Source organism: Vulpes lagopus, chromosome 6, assembly GCF_018345385.1.
Source record: "Vulpes lagopus strain Blue_001 chromosome 6, ASM1834538v1, whole genome shotgun sequence".
In the NCBI taxonomy this organism is placed as follows: Eukaryota; Metazoa; Chordata; class Mammalia; order Carnivora; family Canidae; genus Vulpes; species Vulpes lagopus.
In genome coordinates, this window is record NC_054829.1 from 11,205,045 (window position 1) to 11,228,879 (window position 23,835).

General features: G+C 56.8%; 1 protein-coding gene across 3 annotated transcripts in view; it reads left to right on the plus strand.

Annotated features, from left to right (window-relative positions):
• The window catches only part of CCDC88C (coiled-coil domain containing 88C), a 121,055-nt gene that overhangs the window by 58,613 nt on the left and 38,607 nt on the right, over positions 1–23,835 (plus strand). For all 3 annotated transcript variants that reach the window (XM_041758690.1, XM_041758693.1, XM_041758694.1), the window contains 10 exons: positions 5,929–5,987; positions 6,759–6,842; positions 9,051–9,191; positions 9,572–9,756; positions 10,354–10,435; positions 10,797–10,955; positions 14,894–15,040; positions 15,706–15,850; positions 19,188–19,372; positions 23,038–23,175. In XM_041758690.1, the coding sequence (XP_041614624.1) occupies positions 5,929–5,987; positions 6,759–6,842; positions 9,051–9,191; positions 9,572–9,756; positions 10,354–10,435; positions 10,797–10,955; positions 14,894–15,040; positions 15,706–15,850; positions 19,188–19,372; positions 23,038–23,175 (1,325 nt within the window). The remainder of the gene's footprint in view (positions 1–5,928; positions 5,988–6,758; positions 6,843–9,050; positions 9,192–9,571; positions 9,757–10,353; positions 10,436–10,796; positions 10,956–14,893; positions 15,041–15,705; positions 15,851–19,187; positions 19,373–23,037; positions 23,176–23,835) is intronic.

A 23,835-nucleotide genomic window follows, 5' to 3' on the forward strand; every position in this document is an offset into this window, starting at 1 on the left:
CCCTGAGACAGGGGGCTGCCGGTCAGGGTGTCCTTGGGAGGCCACTGCCTCATTTCGCATGGACACGTGACTCCGTGGCTACCAGAGTCCACCCGTGATAACCATTTATTTAATAATTAGATAAATCGGAGAGGGGGGTGCCTGGTTATGCTAATGCCCGGTGGGGGCTGCATCCCGGGCATCAGAGAGCTACATGAGGCTTTCACAGGGTCGCCCTTCTGATGGTGAGGTGGGGCATGGAGGTGCTTCAGACCGCACACACTGGGACAGGTACGTAGAGGGTCCGCATGGGCCCCCCCACCAGGAGCTCACCCTCCATGCTATTCCTCAGCAGTGCCCGCGAAGGGGGCCCACAGAGCTGGGCCTGCATGCGTGAGTCTCCGGTGTCATTTGACATCGAGGAGACGTGCCCACGGTCGTGCTCAGGGCAGTGCTGTTTTCATATTCACGAGACGGCCCCATGATCATCCCAAGGAAATTGGTGTGTTTTATGTAAGAAACTGGAATGAGCATAGCTGGGAGACTGACTCTGGCACGGACGCAGGGGAGAGCAGCACGGAGAATTATTAGGGGAAAATATGTGCGCACGTACACGTGGTCTCCGTTCCAGCAGGGAAGGAAGGTGGACCAGTTCTCTGTGTTCTTCTACCATGGATTCAATGTGCTGTTTTTGTTTTGTTTTAGATTTTGTTTCTTAGAAACTGTGGGTGAGCGCACAAGCAGGGGGAGAGGGAAAATTGGGCTCCTCAATGAACAGGGAGCCCAAAGCAGGACTTGATCTCAGGACCCGAGGATCACGCCCTGAGCTGAAGGCAGACGTCTGCTCACCCTCAGAGTCCCCTGGGCGCCCCCACGGATCCAGTGTGAGCTGTTAACGTGACCAGTTAACCTCCTGCATGCTGGGCGCCCTGGGATCAGACACTAGACGAGAGAGAGCCTTGCTCTGGGCAAAACCGTACCTGTTCATAATGGCAGTTTTGGAGGAAGGGATTGGTAGGGAGTCAGGGTGAAGCAGGCAGGGACCAGCTCCGAGTTCTGTAGCTGCGCCCGTCCAGACCTGTTCTTGTTTGTAACATGGAGAGGATACTGTCCTGGGGATTAAATCAAACGATGGCCTGTTCTGTGAGGGGCACGTGGGGAGGGCAGTGTCTGCTCGAATAGGCCCGTTTTCCAGGTCGTGAGGGTTAAACCCTCAGCCTTGCAGGCGGTTTGCAGGGCCTGGGCTTGTGGTTGTGGAGAGCTGAGTCGGCGAGACAGGGAAGGGGGTGCGTCACGACTTTGGTCTTACAAGGAATCCCTGTGCCTCCCTCCCGACCTCCGCCAGGCAGAGGATGTGCAGCGGGGGCAGGAGGAGCTCTGTCTCAGAAGGAACCGTGGGCACGTCCTTGCCTGAACGCCCACCTCATCCCTAGGTGGCTGGTTATTCACGACAAGCTTTATTTTCTGTATCCAGACACCAGGAAGTGTGAGCATTCAGATTAGAGAGTCAGGGTAGAGCCAGAAAGGACCCCAGGGATGACATTCGGGGCATGGAGGGTGGGTTCAGTTTCATGGGTCAACTTCTGTTGATGGGCAGTGGCTGTCATTTGCCGTGTTCAGAAGGGTTCCGAGGCCTCCTTCCAGGCTCAGGGAGCAGCTGTTCTGATTGATGAGCCATGTGTCCCCCAGACACAAGATTAGAAAGGGGATTCTCCAGCCCTGATCTCCACGTCCAGCCTCCCTGTTAGAGGCTCACGTGCTCTGACCGTCAAGCTATGCTTCTGTCTGTGCACCCCCACCGCTCATGTAATAGCAGATACTCGTCCTTTTGTCTTGGAATCTGACTGCTTGGAACATCTGGAAGCCTTATACGTAGCTCCGACCAGCAGGTGCACCCTGGCTCTGCAAGGAAAGACTGGGGTGATTTTCTTTGTGTCAAGGCCTCAGGAAGCAGGTAGTAAGGTTTTTGTTAGGCTCGGCCATCAGCTTGGGCTCTCTTGGGATCCCCCCGGCTTGTGGGTAGGTGCAGAGGGTGTTGGATGTGTTCAGCCCTCCCCCACCCCTCGGTTGCATGTGACTCAGTACAGAGATCCACACTGCTGGGGACCCTGTCCCTGTGTGTACCCTTACCCCTGGGCCTTGTGCGAGCTCCTCATTCCTTTCTCCCCCATCACCCCTGGGCCTGAAAAGCTCTGGTTCACCTTCCTCCCTCATAGCTCCTCAACCTTGGATCTCAGGGCAGAGGTTACTTCCCTTAGGAAGCCTTGCCTGGGCCTGACTGTGAACTACATGTCCCTCCTCTGGGTTTCCAGGGCATGTCAGCTCTTTAAAAACTGCTGGTGGTCTTGGTCCGAGCCCAGCGGATGGTGTTGACTCTGGTTCCATCCTCTGCTAGCCCCTGGCATGTAGTAGGCGGTTGGGAGGGAGCCATCTGTATGGTTTATTTCTTCTTCTCTCTTTTTCATGAGAGAGACACACAGGCAGAGGGAGAAGCAGGCTTTCTGCGGGAGCCTGATGCAGGTCTCGATCCCGATCTCTGGGCTCACGACCTGAGCTGAAGGCAGACGCCCAACCATTGAGCCACCCAGGCGTCCCAGGGTTATTTTCTTCTTTTCCTTCCTTAACGGTGTCACTGAGCCAGTCTTACTGGTAGGCACCCAGGACAGACTCTTCTCGTCTGTTGTGATACTATCCAAAACCCACAATCTGGCAGATGTATGAAAATAGCAGTCGTTCTTTGCCTTGCTCATGAAATGTTGAGACAAACTGGGCATCCACTTCCCAGGAGAAACTTGGGGAACTTGTGCTCTTTTTTTTTTTTTTTTTTAGTTTTTAATTTATTTTATTTTTTAAAGTAGCATAGGAATCTGTGTAGTGATAAAACCATCAGGATGCAGTTGTTATAAGCCAATGTTTGTATTCACTTTGCCTGGTGAGACTGAGCAGACAGCATCTCTTCATTTGAATGGGGGGCAGAGGTGGGCGCCTGGGCGGCTCCATAGGTTTAGCATCTGCGTTCAGCTCAGGTCATGACCACGGCCCTGAGATTGAGCCCTGTGTCAGGCTCCCTGCTCAGCGGGGAGTCTGCTTCTCTCCCTCTCTCTCTCTCACTCAAAACGTGAAATCTTAAAAAAAAAAAAAATAAATGAGGGCAGAGGTGAACATCCTAGTACCCTGTTCACCACCGAAAAGTTGTTTCAAAAAATCTTTTCCCCATGAAAATTTTTCTAAGACTCTCTCCCTTTAAAACCTTTGCCCCAACTCTTTTCTAAAACGTAGCAAACAGGAATTCCATACTTTTCTAATGGGTGTGAGTGAGTGAGCGGGAGAGTGACTCACGGTTGGCATTGTGTGTGGCTGCTGGGTGCTGAGGGAACAGAACCCTTTGTTCTTTCCCGGAGCAGCCACAGAATGTCGTTGGGAGCCCTTTGTGTGTGCGCACACGGGGTTTCTGGTCTCTTCCCTGCAGTCAGGTAACTGGCTGGTGCTCCTGCCATTGGCAGTGGGCCTGTTCAGTGCTTGTTCTCATGGGTAGTTTGATGCTTTTTTTTTTTTTTTTTTAAATCTGCCGTGAGCTGGGAACATGGATCATCGGAGTAGTTTAAAGTATTCTAGAGTATGATATAATTAGGACCTTTGGGGCCTTGGCTGTGAATCGGTGAAGATTCGCCGGGTGAACTCTTGCTTCTGTCTGGGCTCACCTGAGACCTTCCAGATGCGTTCCTCCTGTGTGTCTGCTCCCTGCTGGGTATCCACCAGGAGCGTGGCCTGAGGAAGGTGAATCATCACAGGCAATAGCTGGGGGCAGGGGATCTGCACCTGTTATGTGCACCCTGCTTACAGGACAGTCGCTGGGTGTCTGGGGACTGACCTAGGGGACAGCAGAGAGAGGACTCTCAGGCTCTGGATGCAGCTCTGTGGCCAGGGAAAGATTTTCATGAGACAGATTGCAGGCTTCCAATATGCAGGTGGGTATTTCCTTGTTATCAAAACTAAAATCGGGATTGATTGTCAGTTCCACTTTAATACAGAAGTTAGTCATTGTGGTCATGGATTTACTTATGTCCGGGTTAGAACCTCTGAGGCCAAATAAAAGGCCTCTGGTTAAAAAAAAAATGCATAAAAGTCTGAAAAGCTTTCCATTTCACACATTGATCTAGTTTTGCACCTTATCAGCAAGGAGAAGGGCTTGACCATAGTGTGCTGACGGGTAGTGCCAAAGCTTCATCCTAGGTCTATGGAATCTGTGCTCTGGAGGGTCCCTGAAGCCAGCCCCACCCCCTAACCCTTCCTGCCCACCTTCAGTGGTGGTGGGGTGGTTACAGTTTTGACTGAGCAGATGCTTAGCCCCCATTTCTGAGACTCAACTGTGATCTTGGGGAAAAGCTGTTTTGAGCTGTTTGTCAGTTGAGAAATCCTAGGACAGGATCGCATGTCTCTCCATACACGTTACACCCAAGAGACTAGAAATGAAACCCAACGCTAATTCTTGGGACTCAAGTTTGTTCGTCCCAGCAGTTGTTGGGGATACATAGGGCCGTTTTTGTAGGGTGAGTGTGTGCTGGTAAGTCTGTCAAGAAAACCAAGCTGTTTGTGGCACGTCCCTTCTCCCCCACATAGAACAGGACCTCCTGTGGAATTGTCAACTGCAAGTGACCTTGCACATCACCCCGTTCATCACATCATAAGACACAGAAACCATTCCGTAGATATGGAAACCAAGCCTGCGAGGCAGTCTGGCCTGTCAGGGTCACGCTGCTTCTGGTGACCGGGCCAGTCCTGAACCCGGTACCTGACTCTGTTTACGTGATTAAAACTGAAGAGGAAGGCACCTGAAGATGCATTCAGCCTCCAGCATCATCGGAAAGATGTGGTGCAAAACGGTGAAATGAGATTTTCTGGCCTCCCTGGCACAACAGAGAGAGAGCAGTAGGATGGAGGCGTGGGAGATTAGGGACTAGGACCTGCTGTTTTTCGGTTGTGAGAAAGTCCAGTGGTAAAGCCTTTCTGGAGAGCCAATTATTAAAGAAGAAAGTAAGGATGTGCATCACTAGCCACGGAGGTGTTCTCTGTAGCATTGTTTAGATTAAAATAGCGAAAACTAGAACCTCTTGAAGGGGATTGGGTGAATACGTTTGTGGTCTTTGCCCAAAGTCAACATGATTCTATCAAAAATGAGGTATACATAGGGGTGCCGGGGAGGCTCAGTCAGTTGGTTCAGCATCGGCCTTCAGCATGGGTCATGTCTTGGAGTCCTGGGATCGAGCCCCGCATCGGGCTCCATGCTCAGCGGGGCGTCTGCTTCTCCCTCTGCCCCTCCCCCTGCTCATGATCTCTCACAGGCACACGCTCTCTCTCACTCTCTCTCGATTTTTCTCAAATGAATAAAATCTTTTTTTAAAAAAATGACACGTGCGTGTTTGGGATTTGCTTTAGAATACTGCAGCCAAGAACTGAACCAGAGAACACGGGGGAGGCAGCGGGCTCACATGCAAACTGTTGACAACAGGGAGCTAGCTGATGGGGTGGGGGTTTGTGTGGGGCTCTGCACAGTGGAAAGGTAGAGTTGTGTACAGACTCCTCTTGGAGGGCTCAGTATTTCCCGTGGGGATTATCCTCTCCCCTTGTGCTTCCCACGCACCAGAAAGGGCTGCTGATACTGAGGTTCATTCATTATCACAACAGGATATGTCTGCTCTCGGCATGGAAAAGTGCCACAAATAGCTATGGACAGAATTCCCATTTGGTTTCAAGAATAAACCCATCCAAAGAAAACAGATGGAGTGCGTACACCTAGGCGGATGTGGCTGGGCGGAAAGAGTACTTTATTTCTGGCTAGGTTCCCCCCCCCCAACCCCACTCGCCCCCTCGCCCCACAGCAAACACAGATCGCTGGTGAAATTTCATGAACAGTTGAGCTTCATTACATACGTTGCTCTTTTGGTTTAGGGAAGAGCATGGAGGAAATAAAGAAGCTGCTGCTGCTGGTGCTGGGCTGTGCTGTCCAGGTAGGGGCCAGGCCAGGCCGAGGGTGGGGAGGGTCGGCTCTCAGCCATCCTGAGGGAGGAGTGAAGCTGCCACAGGGCTCCTGAGACAGTGGTGGCCACAGACTCTGGCACTGGGCACCTTGGGCCAGAGGGCGGGTGGGAACCCTGTGGGCCAGGATGCGGTTAGCACGCTGTCCCCATCACAGGGGCATCTAGGGCACGCATCAGTCAGCTGTGGCCTGTGGGCCAGATGGACCTGCCACCAGGTTTTTGTAAGTGGCGTTTTGTGTGCACACAGCTGTGCTGACTCCGTTGCATACGTGGCTACGTTCATGCCACAGTGGCAGAGCTGAGCCCACTTGACCCCCCAGTTCTAAGACTCCCCCCTCCACACACACATCTGGCCCTTTTACAGATGAAGTTTGCCAGCCCCTGGCCTAGACCAGGTGGCTTTGTGCTTTACCTGCTTAGGAATCTCCAGGAGAACTTATTTGCAGAGCAGATTTTGGCTTCCCATACCACTCACCCCTCCCCACCCTACTCACTGTTCAGTCTGGCATGAGCTTTTTAAACATCACCCAGTCCCTGCCACAAGTGATACAGGTAGTCCGAGCGATGTCTAGAGAAACCTCCATGTGAGGGCAGATAGAACAGGAGCATGCTGGGTTATGAAAGAAAGTAGAGCCAAGTGAGGGGGTGGGAGGGGCAGTTCATTTTGAGACTGCACTTCGGTGAGGGGGCCATGGGTTGCCCTCTTGTGGTGCTTCTGTTAATGCCCGCAACCTTCCACAGTGTGAGAGGAAAGAGGAATTTATCGAAAGGATCAAACAACTGGACATTGAAACCCAAGCTGGGATCGTGGCCCATATACAGGAGGTAGGTGTGAAGCTTTTGGGGGGTGTGGCTGTGGACTGCTGCTCCCGTGGTCACCTGGACGGGAGCGCTCTCCACCAGTGAAAAGCTTAAGAAAAACATGTCACCCATTAAGGGTCTTGCTAACGTTAGGCTTCAGACACCACAGACAGATTGATTCCATTTGGAAAGGTAACCATCAGCGAACTAAAATGGGGTAAAAATAAGGAAGGTTTTTTTTTTTTAAACCCTCAATCAAGTCGTCTTTTGTCTCCTCTTCTTGCCTAATATGGACTCAGACTATTTTTAAGAGCTGTCAGCGTGGTTAGGCTCAGAATTCAATTTATAGACCCTGAAAATGTATCCTGGCAAATGTCACCCTGCTGGGAATGGTTGATCTTTATAGAGAGTTCTCCACTTCCATCAGTGACACCAGAGAAACAGGCAGCCACCGCTGGGGAAGCTAAAAATCCAGCGAGTCCCAGGGGGGTGTGTCCAGGGACCCTGCCTGCGGGGTGCGGTCAGGAGGGCCCTGCATGGAGGGCAAGCAGCCCCTCTGCCATCAGTCGACCTTGGCAGACGAGGTTTCCCTGGAAAATGAGCCTGTAGAGGCAAGTGCCCACCTGAAAATTCCCTGACCTCTCCCGGGCCCTCAGGAGACATGGTTCAGCCTTCAGGGTAATTGGACAGGTGAGGTAGACACACTGAAAGACAGGAGCAGGAGCCCCCCAAACAGGTGTATAACCGGCCAAGGCAGGTGAAGGCCGAGCACCCCCGTGCTGGCAGCAGCTGCTCTCCTGAGGAGCTCCGAGCCAGGGTTTGAAGCGGGAAACGGGTACAGCTCGCAGCAGGTCTGAGGGCGTCCGCCAAGGGACGTCAGTCATGCAGCAGAGATTCTCAACATCCCATTTCAGGGGCTGGCCCGGCTGTGAGCCTCAGAATGACCCCGCTTCATAATTTTCTTTGCACGTCTGTGTATTCTGAAAACTGTTTATTCCAGGGATGGGGGTCCTTGAGACGGGTCTGTTCTTTCTACTCGCTGTCTTTCCTGTGCAGAGAGTAAGATACTAAGGAGAGAAACAGAGAAAGAAGATGTGTAGCCAAAAAGGAGTCCTGCATGGCTCTCCTCTGGTGGCTGGCAGTGGGGGAAATAGGTGGCTACTTCTTGGACACGCATGGGTCTAGACCCAGGAGAGGCCTTCTGGGTCAGACCCAGGGGAGGAGGGGGAGGAGGGGGCACAAGCCTGTGATGAGAAGCTCCTTGGGCAACTGAGGCGCGCATGATGGGGCTCCTGTGCCCCCTCCCTCCACAGAGGCCTGCCTTCTGCCGGCCTCAGTCTGGGGAAGGCCAAGCGGCGCCCTGTTTGGCGGGATGAGCTTTCTCCTGACCCTTCCTGATCCGAGGGATCTGTTTTTCTTCTGTGAGGCGGGCAGGGGTAAGGAAGTGGATACCTTTGGAGACGCTGGAGCCCCTGTCTGTGTCTGTTTCACTATTTTCTGTATCCGTGTACTGCTCTGAAAAATCTAGGAACTTTTTTCAGATGTGCCTCACTGGGCTGGGTAACTCCGGTTTCTTTTTTATTCAGTCCCCTGTTGAGGCCCTGAGTGCACCAGCATGTCTCTTCCCAGACGCAGGCAGCAGGCGCTCACCGTAGGTCCTCTGCCCCCTCGGCAGGTCTGGATGGGGCAGCGGCGAGAAGGTCACGTGGGAAGAATCCACGGAGAGGCTGCCCCATGCCCAGCCTAGCTGTGGGCCTCAGCTCCCACTTGATGGAAATGGGAAACTGATGATCTCTGGTGGCCCGTGGGGATGACATAGGGGCTTACTACCTAAAGGCAGGCTGCTTTAGATTATGAAATACTTCTCCCCAGAATAAACGGCCCAACACTGTGACACAAGACTGACTGAACACGTGCTGTATTCACGGTCGAGTTTGCAGTGGTAGCACGTGGTCCCACCCCTGCCCCTCAGAGCCCTTGAGATTGCCTCCCTCATAGTGGAAGTGGATCCGAGGGCTGCTAGGGGAGTTGCTGTGTGTCAGGAGTGCTTGCTGGCTCCAAGGAGAAACCTCGGCCCCCTCCAGGGGGAAGCTGGAAGCAGGAGTGCTCGCAGTCCTGGGGCGCCCCCGCCCGTGGCAGGGAGCCTGGGGTGAAAGGTCAGGGGCATCCATCCGTGGAATGGGTAGCAAAGGGAGGTCGCTGGCCTCTGCAGCTCTTGCCGCATGCCTGCAGGTGACCCACAACCAGGAGAACGTGTTCGACCTGCAGTGGCTAGAGCTCCCGGACGTAGCCCCAGAGGAGCTAGAGGCCCTGTCTAGGAACATGGTGTTTCATCTCCGGAGACTCCTGGACGAGCGGGACGAGTGCACGGAGGTACGTGGCCTCAGCGCGGGTGGAGAAGGCCCTGGAAACGCCAGCCAGGGGGCCCTCCCCCATGCCCGTGCCCCTGGCTGCCCCCTGCCCCTCCTGCCCCAAACGACTCCTGTCCTCTTGACCACTTGCAGTGCCTTGTCTGCCTCCCTGACAGTTTCCCTCCCCTCTCCCATCCCGTCCCCTGCCCTGCCGTGCCCCAGGGTGTTGCCGCAGCCCCTGCAGGGCCAGGTGCTGACATGGCCTCTCCTCTCCTCTCTCCCCTCTCCCCCCGCAGTGGGCACCCTCTCTCCCATCCCCTGCCCCAGGGTGTCTGCCACTGCCCCTGCAGGGCCCGGGTGCTGACACGGCCTCCCCTCTCCTCCCCTGTCCGCCCACCGTAGCTCATCGTGGACCTGACACAGGAGCGGGACTACCTGCAGGCGCAGCAGCCTCCCAGCCCACTCAGGTCGTGCAGCGCCGAGTCCTCCCCCAGCCCCACCAGCAGCCTCTCCAGCGAGGACAAGCAGCACCTGGCCGTGGAGCTGGCCGACACCAAGGCCAGGCTGCGCCGTGTCAGGCAGGAGCTGTGAGTCCTTCCGTGCCCCCGCTGTCTGTCTGCTTCCATATGCTGTGTCTACATGATTGGGTCATGCAGTGTGTACCTCTGGGCAGTGCAGCCAGCCGGACGGCAGGGTCTGCCCCAAGCTGGGTCACAGTCCAGGCTCCTGCCAGTGCAGGTCACAGATGGTCTCCACAAGGGGCCTCCTGTCCACATTTGTCCCGTGTGGGGCGGGAATGACCACATGCTGGAGGGGGGATGCGGCTCACCCCATCAGGGGAACCTCTGCCCCCCCATTCCCTGCAGCAGGTGAACATCACCTCCCTGCCTCCCCCTTGGTGCCTGCCCAGCTGTGGGGAAAGCACCTGTGGCAGGGCCTCCTTCCCTGCCCCGCAGCCTCAGGGGGAAGGTGTCTGGTGGGTGGGGTTTGAGAGCGGGCTTTACAAAGTTAAAAATGGGAAAGAATTCGAGTTAGGAACATTTTTGCAGGCTCCACGTGCTGACGGCCCTCCTCACTCGCCGAAGTCCCCTCCCCCTGTCCCTGCTTGGTCTCACGAGGTATGGGGGGCTGCTGGGGCTGCTGGCTGAGGAGCCCTCACCATAGTTCCTCCAAATCATCCCCAGGGAGGAGAAGACGGAGCAGCTTGTGGACACCAGGCATGAGGTGGACCAGCTGGTGCTGGAGCTGCAGAAAGTTAAGCAGGAGGTGAGCGGGAGACCTGAGCATATGCCCAGGGTAGGGGGTTGTGACGGCAGTGGCGGGGGTGGCTGGGACTCCCCAGTAGCTGTGGCCCAGAGCCTCAGGAAGGCAGCATCAGAAGCTTCCAGTAGTGGCCTGTCTCTGTCCAGCTCGCAGCAACACTGCCCAAGAGCCGGTGGCCTGGGGACTGTGCAGAGCAACACTGTGACTTGGTGATGCTGTGTGGGACCCCTCCCCAGACCTGCCCAGCCTCCAGAACCTGGCTTCTCCTGGGAGGTCCTAGAGATGCACTGCAGGGCCTGGCCCCTTCTTCCCTCCCTGGAGAGGTGCCCTAAGCTGGGTCCCCCTGCCTTTTCCTGCTGTCTAGAACACCCAGCTGGCTGCTGACGCCCGCTCTGCTCGTGCCTATCGCGACGAGCTGGACTCGCTGAGGGAGAAGGCAAACCGTGTGGAGAGGCTAGAGATGGAGCTGGTGCGCTGCAGGGAGAGGCTGCATGATGTGGATTTCTACAAAGCCCGCATGGAGGTGAGCCCCTGCATGCTTGAGGCACCTGCGGGGTCTGGGGAGAGGGAGCCAGCTGGCGGGTCTGTGCTGCCTCTGGAGTAAACATCATCTGAGAGGTGGAGATGGAGCAGCACACAGTGCTGGCTGCCACACCCCTGGCTGGGTGTTGGGTGGTGGGTATGGATGCTGCATGAGGCCTTTCCCCACCTGTAGAAGGGGTGCCCTGGCCTCGGGTGCATTAGAGCTCGCTCCCAGTGAGCTGCTTCTACTGAGATTTGGGAACCAGTAGTGCAGTGAGGGGTGGGGTGGGCAGTTGGCAAGGTAGTTAGGAGCTAGGTTGGTGATCAGTCTAACTCACCCCCAGCCCAGCCCCAGGGGTTTCCCCACATGCCAGCCCGTCCTTGCCGCTGCCCAAGGGCAGGCTGAAGTCAGTAGCCTTCTCCATTGTTGCTCATTGACCCCAGGGCCTTAGCACGGGCTGCCTTCCACAAACTCTTAACTGGCCATTCTGCCTCCACCTGTTCTTGTCCACATCCCCTGTCCGGGTGTCACAGTGACCCTTGTCAGACTCCCTCAGGCACCTGTGCATTGTTCTTGGGATACAGTCCACATTCGGCCCCTCATCTGGTGCTCAGCCACCTTTGGTTCCCCAAGAGATGCTCTGTTCTGGCCCCACCTGAGCCCCCTTCTGGTCCCATGGGGCCAGATGAGGAGAGGGTAGGCCGGGCCTTCCTGCTTCCCATTCCCTAGGCCCCCTGCCCACCCCTGGCAGTGCTCCTCTTGGGGTGTCATGCGCTCCTGTTTCCCACCCTGGAAGTCAGGTCGCTGCCCTACTGGCCTCTGACTTGAGTCCTGGAGTGTGTTGTGTGGCGTGGGGACGGCCTGACTGCAGGCCGCCGGGGTGAAGCCTGGCCCCCTCCCACTCTTGGGAATATGAAAGTTTATTGGAACGTTGCTCTGTGCATCCGTGTTGCTCCGTGCATCCGTGTTGCTCCCTACATCTGTTCCCGTGTTTTCGTGGCTGCTGCAGGGGGCACCTGCAGAGCCGAGGCGTCTGAGGAAGCTGGTGACCAAATGTGCGAAGCCATGGCCTGGCCCAGGGGAGCTGCGCAGCAGGGTTTCCAAAGGCGTGGTGATAACCGTATTTATGGAGCTTTCCTCACCTGCCAGGAATGGCAGGGGTCCGACCACATGGCCCCATGTGAACCTCCTGGTAGCCCCCTGAGCCTTAGGGGCTGCTGCCAGTTCCTTTCATCTCTTTCAGAGGAGAAAGCAGAGGATTGATCCATAGCTCGGGCCCTACACCCCATCAGCCAGGATGCAGACCAGGCCTTGAAACCTGTCTGCCTGTCTGTAGGACCTCAGCTGTGATGAGGAAGGAAATCAGGGTGGTGGTGGGGTGGGGGGCTTGCAGACACAGAGGAGGTACAGGGTGAGGTGTCCTTCCTGATGGTTTCTGAGCTCTGATGAAACTGGGTGCAGACTGACGTTCAAGCATGCCGACCCGAAGTGGGGTCTGCAGGTCAGTCCCCTGCACTCCTGGAGCCAGGTGAGGTTTAAACTGGCAGACGCCGTGTGGAGCCTGGCAGTCTGCGATGGAGCCGGCCGAGCAGTGGGGGAGGTCAGCCAAGGGATGTGTTTACCGAGGGAGCAGGAGGTCGCCTGCTCGGGGTGCAGGGCCCAGTGTCCATCCCGAGCACACTCCTGGGCTGGCTCCCTGGTGCTGCAGATGCCTGACCCTGATGTGGTGGGTGCTATGGTGTGAGCACAGTGGGGAGGAGCCTGTTGTGTTTTCCATCCTGCTCCCCCATCCCTGCCTCACCCGGCCGTCCCCCACCCTGGTGTCAGGGGCTTGCTGGGGTCCTGAGGCCCTGTGGAGACAAGGACTTGCCCACTGCTTGGTAGACAGATGCTTGGCAGGTGCTGGACCAAGGGGTGTGTATGGTGTGTGGGGATGGGGCAGCCAGCCCACCTTCCAGGCCTGGGCACCGTGCACAGGGTACACACGCAGGTCAGCACAACGGACCTTGGCTCAACCCCCTTGTGTCAGTCATATGGAGGGAGGACTCCTTTGTCGAGGGACACTGGCTCCACGTCCCACGGCTCACAATGCACTGGCAGGCCTGGGATCTGGAGCCATGGGCCCACATTCCCGGTGTCTGTGCCAGGGCAGTGGCGGCAGCCCCTGAGCCCCTGGGGACCAGCCGTCGGGCCTGTGACTGCCTACATGTGGCCCCTCAGCTGTTTGCATGGCCGGGTCAGGCCTTTAAATAGCTTCCCGGTTCAGCTGAGGTCGGGTGTGCAGGGGGGTGGCTGGCGGGGCAGCTGCCCAGAGCCGCAGGCTGAGCCCTTGACTTTTGCCATGGGAGCTTGGGCTTGGCTTCCTGCAGACCCAGCTTCCCGGTCCTGAGGCCATGGGACACATGAGGCAAGCCCGGGGTACCTCTGTTCCCTGGTACTTAGTCAGCGCAAGATCAAGACTGATCCCAGTAGTGGCTGGAAGTCATTGTGTTCCCTCGGTACTTCACCCCTGGGCACCTTGTCTGTCCCTGCCTGTTGGAAGTCACGGGGCCCTTTGTAGCCCATGTCACGTGCCCTCTGACCGCCCTCTGCTCCCCACGGCGTGATTCAGCCGGCAGGTGTTACTGAACACATGTCTGAGGCCCACAAAGGCGGAAGTGAGCTCACGGTCTGGGGGAGGCAGGCTGCATTGACTGGGTGCGTCCAGGCCCGACGGGCAGGATATGGGGGATTTGCAAGCATTTCTCAGAGAGAGCAACTTAGGCTGGGTTTTGAAGGCTGCATGGGAATTGGCTGTGAGGCTAAGGTGGCAGCCTGTGGGGTGGGAGCCGAGGGCCTGGAGTGACAGGACGGGGGGAGTGCTGGTGGTGGGCCTGCTGGAGCTCAGGGTGTGAGTGTGGGCAGTGGCTGGAGAGGGAGGCCGCCTTCTGGTTCGGAGCCCATCCTGTGCTCTGACTCCTGTGCTTTCCCCACTCGAGCCTCTCGGGGATGGGTTGCAGGCAGCCTAGGCTATTGGAGAGAACGCAGATCTGCAGCTCTACAGCCAGAATTCAAGCCCTAGCTTCACCCCTGGCCAGCTTTGTGACTTTGGGCTTGTTCCTTAATTTATCCACGAGAGTCTCTTCATCTGTAGGAAGGGAGCGTTGCTGCCTCCTTCTTAAGAGACAAGTGGCCGGGGGGGTGGGGGGGCGGCGGAGGGGTGGGGAGCACCCAGAGCAGGGCCAGCTGGACAGTGGGCAGGTTTCCACAGAGAGAGGGCACCTGGGTAATCCTGAGTCCCCAGCCCTTGACAGCCGCCAGCCTTTGATTGGAACCATGACCACTGACCACGCAGCACATGGCTTCCCCTCTACCAGGGAGCTTTGATGCAGGGCAAATGCAATGTCGTGGATAAGCAGGGACTACCCCATCGTGAGGGCACCAAGCCTTTAAGAACTGTGCTGTGGACAAAAGCAGATGCATTCCCCTGTGTGTGGGTTTGTGCACGTGAAGGCGTTCGGGGAAACTTGCCCCCCCCCCCCACGTACCCAGTGGTGCTGGAAGGGCCCCGGGGAGAGGAGAAACCAAGGAGCCCCCCGTAACTGGGTGGGGGAGGTCAAGGAGAGGTGAAGTCAGTGGGCTGAACTTGTCGTTGCCCAGGGCAGAAGTAAGTCCAGTGGCCCCTCGCCCACGAAGTTTGCTGGGACGTGGCCCCTGAGCAGGTGTTCCCTGCAGAAGACCCGAACTCAGATGTCGTGATGCTTGCATTTTCTTTATTTCAGTAGAGAGTGTCCATGTGGCCTGGTGCAGAAGACAGGGGAAGGTGTTGTGAGGGGGAGACCCTGCCCACCCCCCAGCCTAGCGGCCTCACCCCTACAGTGCATGTTTTAGGTCTTGAGCCCCGGGCATGAACCCAGTACCTTAGTCTGACGGCTCTCGTGTGTGTCTTTGCCGAGTAGGAGCTGAGAGAAGATAACATCATCTTAATTGAGACCAAGGCTATGCTGGAGGAACAGCTGACAGCGGCCCGGGCGCGGGGAGATAAAGTTCACGAGCTGGAGAAAGAGAACCTGCAGCTGAAGTCCAAGCTTCACGACCTGGAACTGGTATTGCCAGCCCTCATCACCATGTCACACGTGGGTGGGCGCAGGTTGGGGGTGTACGCCGTGCCCCTCTCCAGGCTTTCACCCCCATCCCCGCCTCCCTGAGTCTGTTCTGCCACTCCCAGTGGGCTGAGGAGAGAGCGGCTTGCTGAGCCCAGTGGGCCTGAGGGCGCAGCCCCTGGCGCCCACGAGACAGGACTTGAGTGCTCATGCTTCTCTGTAAGGGCGAGTGTATGAGTGTGTGTGTTCCAAGAAGGGTGGCCGCCTCGGTGTGGGATGAGCTGGGATCCAGGAGCCTCAGCGCGTGTTGGGCCTGCTCCGGGACCACAGAACTGCCCTTCCTCATGGTACCTGCATTAAAGCTCTGCATGGTACAGCACTTTGTCCTGACAGCTTTCTGTTAGAGACCTCAGGGCTCCATCCGTCACCTAGGTCACCGGGGCAGGTGACCTTTGTGTGGCTGTAATGCTCACAGCTGGCCCTGCATTGGAGACATTTCCTTGAAGCTATGGGGTTTTTTAAATTTTGTTTTGTTTTGTTTTTCTATTTTTTTGTTTGTTTTGTTTTTTTTTTGGAAGTGAGCAGATGCATGGCGTCCCTTCATCCTGGGGAGAATGAGGGTGGGACGTTAGGGCTGGTATTTCATGCTTCCCCTCTCCCTGCACCAGGACCGGGACACAGACAAGAAGCGGATTGAGGAGCTGCTGGAAGAAAATATGGTCCTGGAGATCGCCCAGAAGCAGAGCATGAACGAGTCCGCCCACCTCGGCTGGGAGCTGGAGCAGCTGTCCAAGAACGCAGACCTGTCCGATGGTGGGTAGTGCGGGGCGTCTCGAGCCCTCCTGGCTGCAGCTTCTTCCTCATCCAGGGAGCTGAATGCTTGCCCCAGAATCCTCCCTGTCAGCCTCTCCATTCGCCCCAAGTAAATAGGATTTCCTTCAAGTGCTGTTTGGAACGGTTTCATTGCAGTTCTCCCCAAGGAGGACACGAGGGGTCTGGCTGCCTTGGTGTCGGGACATAAATGCAAATTAAGTGTTGCCAGCTTTCTCATTTCCCATATGGACAGTCCCCGGAGCTTCCAGATTACAGCCTGCTGACACCCAGAGGACGTGTTAGGCTTATCTGTGGATGGTTGAAAGCCCTGCGTGGCAGGTGACATCCCCAGTGGTCATTAATCTCCACTATAAATGTGCCTTGGGCATTATTTCCTCTGCTCATTTGCATAATTGGGCAAGATGGATGCAGTGTGTTTTCTGCCTCTCTGGGTGGGGATGGCTGAGTGGCTGCTCCTCCCAGGCCCCGGGCCTCTTCCTCCCCCGCCTGGTGCTCCGTGCTTGTGTGGCCCCACTGCCCAGCACCCAGACACGTGTTGGCTGGGGCGGGTGGGTGGGGCAGCAGTTAGCGCTGCAGCAGGAAGCCCCAGCCCTGCGCAAACAATAAGCCAGTTCCTTTGTTCAGAAATAGTACATATGCACCTGAGAGCGCCAGGGAACGCGTGCTCAGAACTTTACAGGGTGTCGGTAGGGCATCAGCTGGTTGGGGGTGGCCTGGTCAATTCTAGTAAATGTCCCTGAGCTCAATGGGAAAGATTGCTGGAAGCAGCTGGAAGGTTCCTCAGGCTCTGAACCTACGATCAGTTCAGTAAACTGTTAATCTGGGTGAAGTTAGTTGTGTGCATGTTCCGGGCGTCGTGCTGCGGTGGGGTCTGGGGTCTGTGGTTGAGGTCTGGGGTCTGGGTGGGGTCTGCTGGGGTCTGGAAGAGGTCATCCGGATTCCCTGCTCAGGGAGTCCAGGCCCACGGGGGTGGACCTCTGCCCCCTGGCGGAGCAGAGAGGTGGTGCGGGCTTCCCCGGGCCAGCTCAGGCCGTGCATGTTCCAGTGAGAGAGCAGGACTGTGGGCACCTGGAGCCTGCCTGTTCACGCTCCTCAGGATGTATGTGAGCCCTTCAGGTCAAAGGATATGATTCCCCTCGGTGTTTCTAACCCCTGGTGCACAGCCAGGACCTAAGGGGCATTGGTTTGAGCGGTGGTGTAACAGGAGCAGAGCCCACCCATACTTGTGCGCGTACCGGGGCAGTAGCTTCTTGAGTCAGAACTAGTTGGCTAGGTGACCTCCTTTGAGCCTCGGTTTCCTTATCTGCAAAACAGGGGTGACGAAGCCCCCCTCACAGAATTGCCGTGGGTATGCAATGACAGGAGCTAGTGAAGCATTACGCTGTGTCTGGTGCGCGGGCACTCTCGAACGGGTACCTTTCCTCTTCTTGTATTAAAACCTCCCCCCCCCAACACACACACATACACATGTGCACACATGCACCCATCCCACGACTGATAGCTGGGAGTGCTAATGAGCATAGCACTTGGTAAGGAGCCATCAGTGGTTTTCGTGATACACTGTTGTGTCCTCATCATGGTCTCTGAGGCACCGTCTTTCACGGAAGAGGAAATAAGGCCTAGAATCAATTCCATTGTTTGACTCGTGGCCCCTTCACACTGCTTCTGAATGTAGAACTTCAGTTGGAGTGATGACAAAGTCTGGAGGTGGGTGGGCAGGCGCAGCTGTAGGACAGTGAGAATGTATCTGATGCCACAGTGCTGTACACCAGGAATTAATTGAAATGGTGCGTTTTATATTCTGTCTGTTTCACCACAATTTAAAAATGTTATTTTTTCCCCTGGATGCTGCAGAGGGTCCTGTCCGAGGGACCGCAGGTTCTCTCTGAGTCAGCAGGGTGTGAGGTCAGGCTAGTTTCAAGACACAGCCCTCCATGCATTTTTCTATGTTGAGAGCATGTGTGCACGCTGGCGCCGGGGTGGTCAGCCCCACGGACGACCCGTCCACCTCCACTGCTGCCTGCCTGCTGTTGCCTGGGGTCGTTAGGACATGAGTTTGTTGGGTCTGTCCTGCCGTCCTGGGTGGATGAGGAGAACTCAGTGGGATGCAGATGCCTTCTAGTTCTTAGGGTCACGCAGAGGATTGAAACAGCATGTTGTGTTTCCAGCTTTGTGTGCTTTGCTATGAGAGCCAGCCCATGCGTCCCTCCAGCCCCTGGTGTAACAAACAGGAGCCAGGCAGGGAAGGCTGCCTTGGCTACATGGTATGGTGAGGCGCCCAGAGCTGAGCATGTATGCTCCTGATGGGACAGAGGACAAGACAACTCTGATCCCTTTCTTTTTATTTTTTTAAGATTTTATTTATTTATTTATTTGAGAGACAGTGTACAAACAGGGGAGGGGCAGAGGGAGGAGCAGACTCCCTGCTGAGCAGGGAGTCTGACGAGGGGCTGGATCCCAGGACCCCAGGATCATGCCCTGAGCTGAAGGCTGACGCTTTACCAACGGAGCCACCCAGGCGCCCACACACCCCCACTCCAGCCTGATTCCTCCTTCCAAGGGCTTTCACATACATTCCTTTTTTTCTTTCCCAAAAAGCCCCTTGAGTTACCCAATGCCATTCACCTGCTGAGGCAGGAGGGGGCCAAGAACCCCCGTTCCTGACTCCTGCCCCCTTCTTCATCTGTGTTTGAGCTGTTTAGAAGCAGAGATCATCTGCCTTTCTCCATCTTTAGCTCACATTTTCATCTCACTTAGAATTTTAAACCGTATTTTACACATACATTTCAGTTTTTTTTTTTTTCCTGCAGTATGGTTATGAGATTGCAGAACGTCCACCTGAAGGATGGCCAGTCCTGGGCCTACAGACCCCCCTGGCCACCTGCTGCTCATGGCAGACATAGCTAGTCGATCACCCCACGCCTCCCAGAGCTGGTGCAACACAGGTCACCTGTTTGCCATCTCTGTTGGTCTCTGTGGTCCTCGAGCTGCCCAGTCTGGTTAGCAGCTTGCAGGAATGGTTCTCCGCAGTCTATACCTTCTGCGCTGGCTCCTTCACCATGACCTGCTTTCTTCTCAAGTTGCACTTGGTCCCCTGACCGACCCCAGCAGAGCCAGCAGGACCGTACCTGCCTGAGGGACACTGGGGTGCTGACCACAGCAGCGTCATATGAATAGGGGGTGATGCCCTTGGGAGCCCCTATTGGGCCCCTCAGATGTGGGGTGTGGGGGCCAGTGGCCTCATTTCCAGGCTGGGGGTGGAGAGTGGAAGCAGAGGCTCCTGGAAACCGGCCTCTGACCCAATCTTGCGCTTCAGCCTCCAGGAAGTCATTTGTGTTTGAGCTGAACGAATGTGCCTCCAGCCGCATCCTGAAGCTGGAGAAGGAGAACCAGAGCCTCCAGAGCACCATCCAGGGGCTGCGGGATGCATCCCTGGCGTTGGAGGAGAGCAGCCTGAAGAGTGGGGAGCTGGAGAAGGAGAATCAGCAGCTCAGCAAGAAGGTAACCCCGGCCCTCATCGGCAGGTTCAGCCGGGCGCAGCCGTGGTCCATTGTAACAGACAGACAAGAGTATCATTGCCGAGAGCACAGCCTGGCTTGTCCCTGTACCAGTGCTTTGAGGGTGTGGCCCCAGTGGGACTTGACCTCGTGTGTCTTGTCTTCATCTGTAGAATGGGGTTAACAGGGTGGTGAGGGTTATAGGACTCAGCATAGGCAGAGGGTCTGGCACCCAGGAAGGGCTCCGTGGAAACACAGGACTGGTAAAAAGCACAGGACGGGGCACAGGGAGAGGAAGCAGTGATGGAAGTGTGTGTGCGTGTAGGGGATGCTGGCAGACCAGCCCAGGGCATTGCTGGTGGTAAAACAAGGCCAGAACTCACTTCTTGCGCTCGGTTAGTGGGATGAGGGCAAGGATTTGCCCTTCAGAACGGCTGTGGGTCGTGACCTCTGGCAGGATGCACGGAGGCTTGCTAACTATTATTGTCCCGTAGGTATGAGGACCCCTGTACATCCCGGGGGTGCGGTCTCAGGGGCTCGAGGGGGCTGTGGAGATCTGGGGGTGGCCTCCACGCGTAGGTCACAGGGCTTTGGTATAGCACAGCTGTGTGGTGGGCTCTGAACACACCAGCTGCTGGATCCCAACGAGGGGAGAGCACAGGAGTGCTGGGGCTGGCCGGCAACCACGCAGGACTGACGCTTGCAGGTGTCTGGGTGTGTGTCCTGCCCACAGGCCCTTCTGGCATTGTTGACTGAGGTTGTGCTGGCAGGGAGAAGAGCCAGGGCTTGGTATGGACCCCGTGAAAGGCTCTCCACAGTCCCCTCCTGGGGCTCCCAGGCTCCGTGGCCCTCCCTTTTTGTCCCTTTGAAGCACTGTGGGCCCTGCAGCCAGTGTGGTAGGTGCCAGGAAGCATGTCGTCGTCTCCCAGAGGACAGTGGAAAACACCCAGTCTGGAGCCCCAGCTCCAAATGCAGAATGGCAGATGGAAGGCGTCTAGATGGTTTGAGACCTTAGATTCACACGGTCGAAGCACAGGAAATGTCTTTATAAATGGCAGCCTGACCTCAGCCAAGATAAAACACGTTGACCTTTAGAGAGATGAGAACCTTCGACTCTGCAGGTCCCCATGGTCTGCCATCCAAAGCTGCAGTGTGACCTCGCTGGCCCGGCTCCCAGCCAGCCTCAGAGGGGATGACTGGGACTTCCCCTGCCCGCCCCCGCGGCCACCCCAGCCCCTCCTCTGCACAGGCAGGCCTGGCAGTGAGCACTACCCTGCCAGGCCTGGCAGTGAGCACCCCTCCTGAGCCCCCGTGGCTTAGCACCGCCCCTCCTGCTTCCATGCATTGGCTCCCCGGGGGGACGCCAGCCTTCCCCGCCCCCAGCCCATGGGAGGCAGGTCTTGGCACCGCAATCCTGGTAGAGGGGATGTGTAGTCTTCTCAGACCAGAGCCATCCTGTGTCTGGTGCCGGCTGGAACGCCTTTCGGCCTGTCCCATTCGGCCTGCCCAGGCCTGGCTGCCTCTGCTCTGACTCGTGCGGGTGCTTGTGTGTGCTCCACACACCACGTGGCACACAACGCTGGAGGCAGGAGCCCCTCGACTCACCTTGAATTTACCTTCCCTGACCTTGGTCGCTTCACTCTGCTCTTCTCCTCTCTGCAGGCTGTGTCTCGGCCACTAGCTGGCATTTCTTAGTCTATAGGTGACCCAGCAGCCTGGCTGAGCCCCACAGGGGACACAGCTTTGACACTGACGTTCCCGGAACAGGGGCAGGCTCTGCCTGGGGTTGCCACTCAGGAAGGTGTCTGCAAGGCAAGGACAGGGGCCAACCAGGACACAGGGACCTGGAGGCTCCGACTGCTGGGGCCAGCCTGGCTCTCTCACCATCCCTGGTATAGCCCAGGCTGTAAGCTTGCTTGGGTTTGTGAGTCTGTGGGAACGGTCATCCCCCAAAGTGAATATCCGCCCCCTAACTCATGAAACTGCCACAGACCTTAGAGAAACGGCCTTACTCTCATGCAATAACTTTGTGTTGATATCATGAGAGTTCACATCCTGAGCCAAGTGGTAAATAATCCTTATTTTCAGAGGGAGGAGGACAATCCTTTGGGGGTGCATACATCCCCGGGACTGAGAGGAAGGTCCCTGGCACCCACATGCTGAGCCAGGTACTTGAGGGAGGATGGAAAGCCCTCTCAGGGCTGCAGCTGGCTCACTCCTGAGCCCAGTGAGCTCCCCCAGGGTAACTGCAGACCCTCAGGGTTGGATAACAATCAGGGCTCCAGTTCCAGGGCAGAAAGAACCAGAACAGGGGAATGATGACGATGGACATCCAGCAGCGGGAGGTGGGAGGTGGGGAGATTGTGTCTTCAAACTAGAAACAGCAACAGCGAGAAACGCAAAGGTTGGAATAAGATGTGCTTCTCTGGGAGGGAAGGGGCAGTAGGGGTCAAGGATTAACAGGTCAGGGGGCAAGCCCAGGGCACTCACCGCAGGCCCCCCGACTGTGCACGAGAACAGGCTGAGGTTACCCACTGTGTGTCCACTGCCTGGCACCCCTCCTGAGCCCCCGGCTCCACTTGGTCCTCACCGTAAGGCCCTGGGCAAATCACTTAGCTCCTCTGGCCCAGAGTCGTCCTGGTGATGGTCGGTAATAACTGCCAACACACCCTCAGGGAGGGTCACCTGCCAGGTGTGTGCTGAGCACTTCGTGCTGATGGAGCCCCACATGGATTAAAGAAACTTGCTTGCAGTCCTGTCGTTGGCAGCAAGGGACCAGACTCTGGAGCCTCATCCCTCTTATGTCAGCCCATGCCTCTTTCCCAACTCCCATCCCCAGTGATAAGGAGCTTGGCACTGGCAGGAAGGGACAGCAGCTCCCCCGAAGCCCTCACACTGCAAACAGCAACACAGCCATTGCCCGGGAGCCAAGTGGTAGGCCCTACCCTCAGCCTGCATCGTCGAAATCCACGTCCCCATGCTCTCAGGGTGTCAGGCACAATGAAGCATGGGGAGCCCTGAACTAGGTGGTTCATGTTTAGGAAGGATGGGTGCTGGTGGGTCCCAGCAGGAGTGTTTGGAGCCTGGGAGGTGTCCAGGCAAGAAGCAACGTGGTCTGGCCTGGGGCAGGCATTGAGCCATGAAAGAGAGCTGCCATAGAGAGGACAGGACCTGGAGGAGGAGAGAGGAAGGAGGGGTGTGTCCAAGGACCACCATGAGCAGCTGGGTGGATAGGAGCGTCATCAACCGAGGTGGCTGTCGTGAAGGGAGAGGGCAGGGTGGGAGAGGGGTGAGTGTGACGCCCCTGCAGGGCAGCCACGGGTGGTGGCTGGTAGCCCCTGGAGTGCGGGGTCCAACCATTGGGCAGGTAGACAAGGCCTGAGTTAGAGGCGCCAGACCTTGGGGGTTGGGGGACGAGGTGGGGCTTGAGAGTACAGCGGTGAGAATCAGGAGCAGGGTTGGTGCCAGGCCTTTCCCTTCCTCCTGGAGCCACAGGTGCCAGGTGTGGGCTAAGAGCTGAGGTTGCTATGGAACACCCCTGGGTGTTTCCTCGAGAAGAGACCTGCCCACGTATTCTGTGAAGCTGACAGGGTTTTCGGGGGTTTTTGTAAAATGTTGTTCACCTTGTGACACTGACCTCTGCCCGGGCTGGGCCTCTTGGTTCTGCAGATTGAAAAGTTACAGACCCAGCTGGAGAGAGAGAAGCAGAGCAACCAGGACTTAGAGACCCTCAGCGAGGAGCTGATCAAGGAGAAAGAGCAGCTGCAGAGTGACATGGAGACGCTGAAGGCTGACAGAGCCAGGCAGGTGGGTGCGCCTCCAGGACGGATGCTCCTGCCCCAAGTTAGGGCCGTTACCCGGGAATTGTGGGCTGATACGCGGGTTACCACTTACCTGCCTGAGCTGCTCCTCGGACCAGCAGTTCTCAACCGGCCACGGAGGAGCGGAGGTTGGATTTGGCCTCTCAAGGATGTCGGCAGTCCTGGTGTGACCATCAGGATTTGGAGGAAGAGGGAGAAGGTACTCGTGACAGGTGGGTGGAGGTCAGCAGGCTGCCACATCCTGCAGCATCCATCACAGCCCTGCATGACCAGGTGCTGGCCCAGTCGCATGTATCCACAGTGTCCTCCCAGCAGAGAGCCCTGGCTGGCCTCCAGGCTTTGTGTGGCTGACCACTACAAGGAGTCCAGAGTGGGCGGTCCCAGTAGCTCAGTGATGCCAGCCAGAAGCCAGACCACTCTTGTCCTGCTCTGCTGTCCCCAAGCTATGGGCGGGAAGAAGGTGGTGATGCCCAGGGAAAGGTTCCTGCTGGGTGCCGGGCATATTGGAGTCACAGAGCTGACAGTCACCCTGAGTCCTGCAGGACCAGGAGGAGCCAGGGATGAGCCCTGGCCTTCGGTGCAGGGACCATCATGCAGAGCTGTTCGTGCAGGGCGGGGAAGAGGAGTGCTCCAGGCAGAGAGAAGC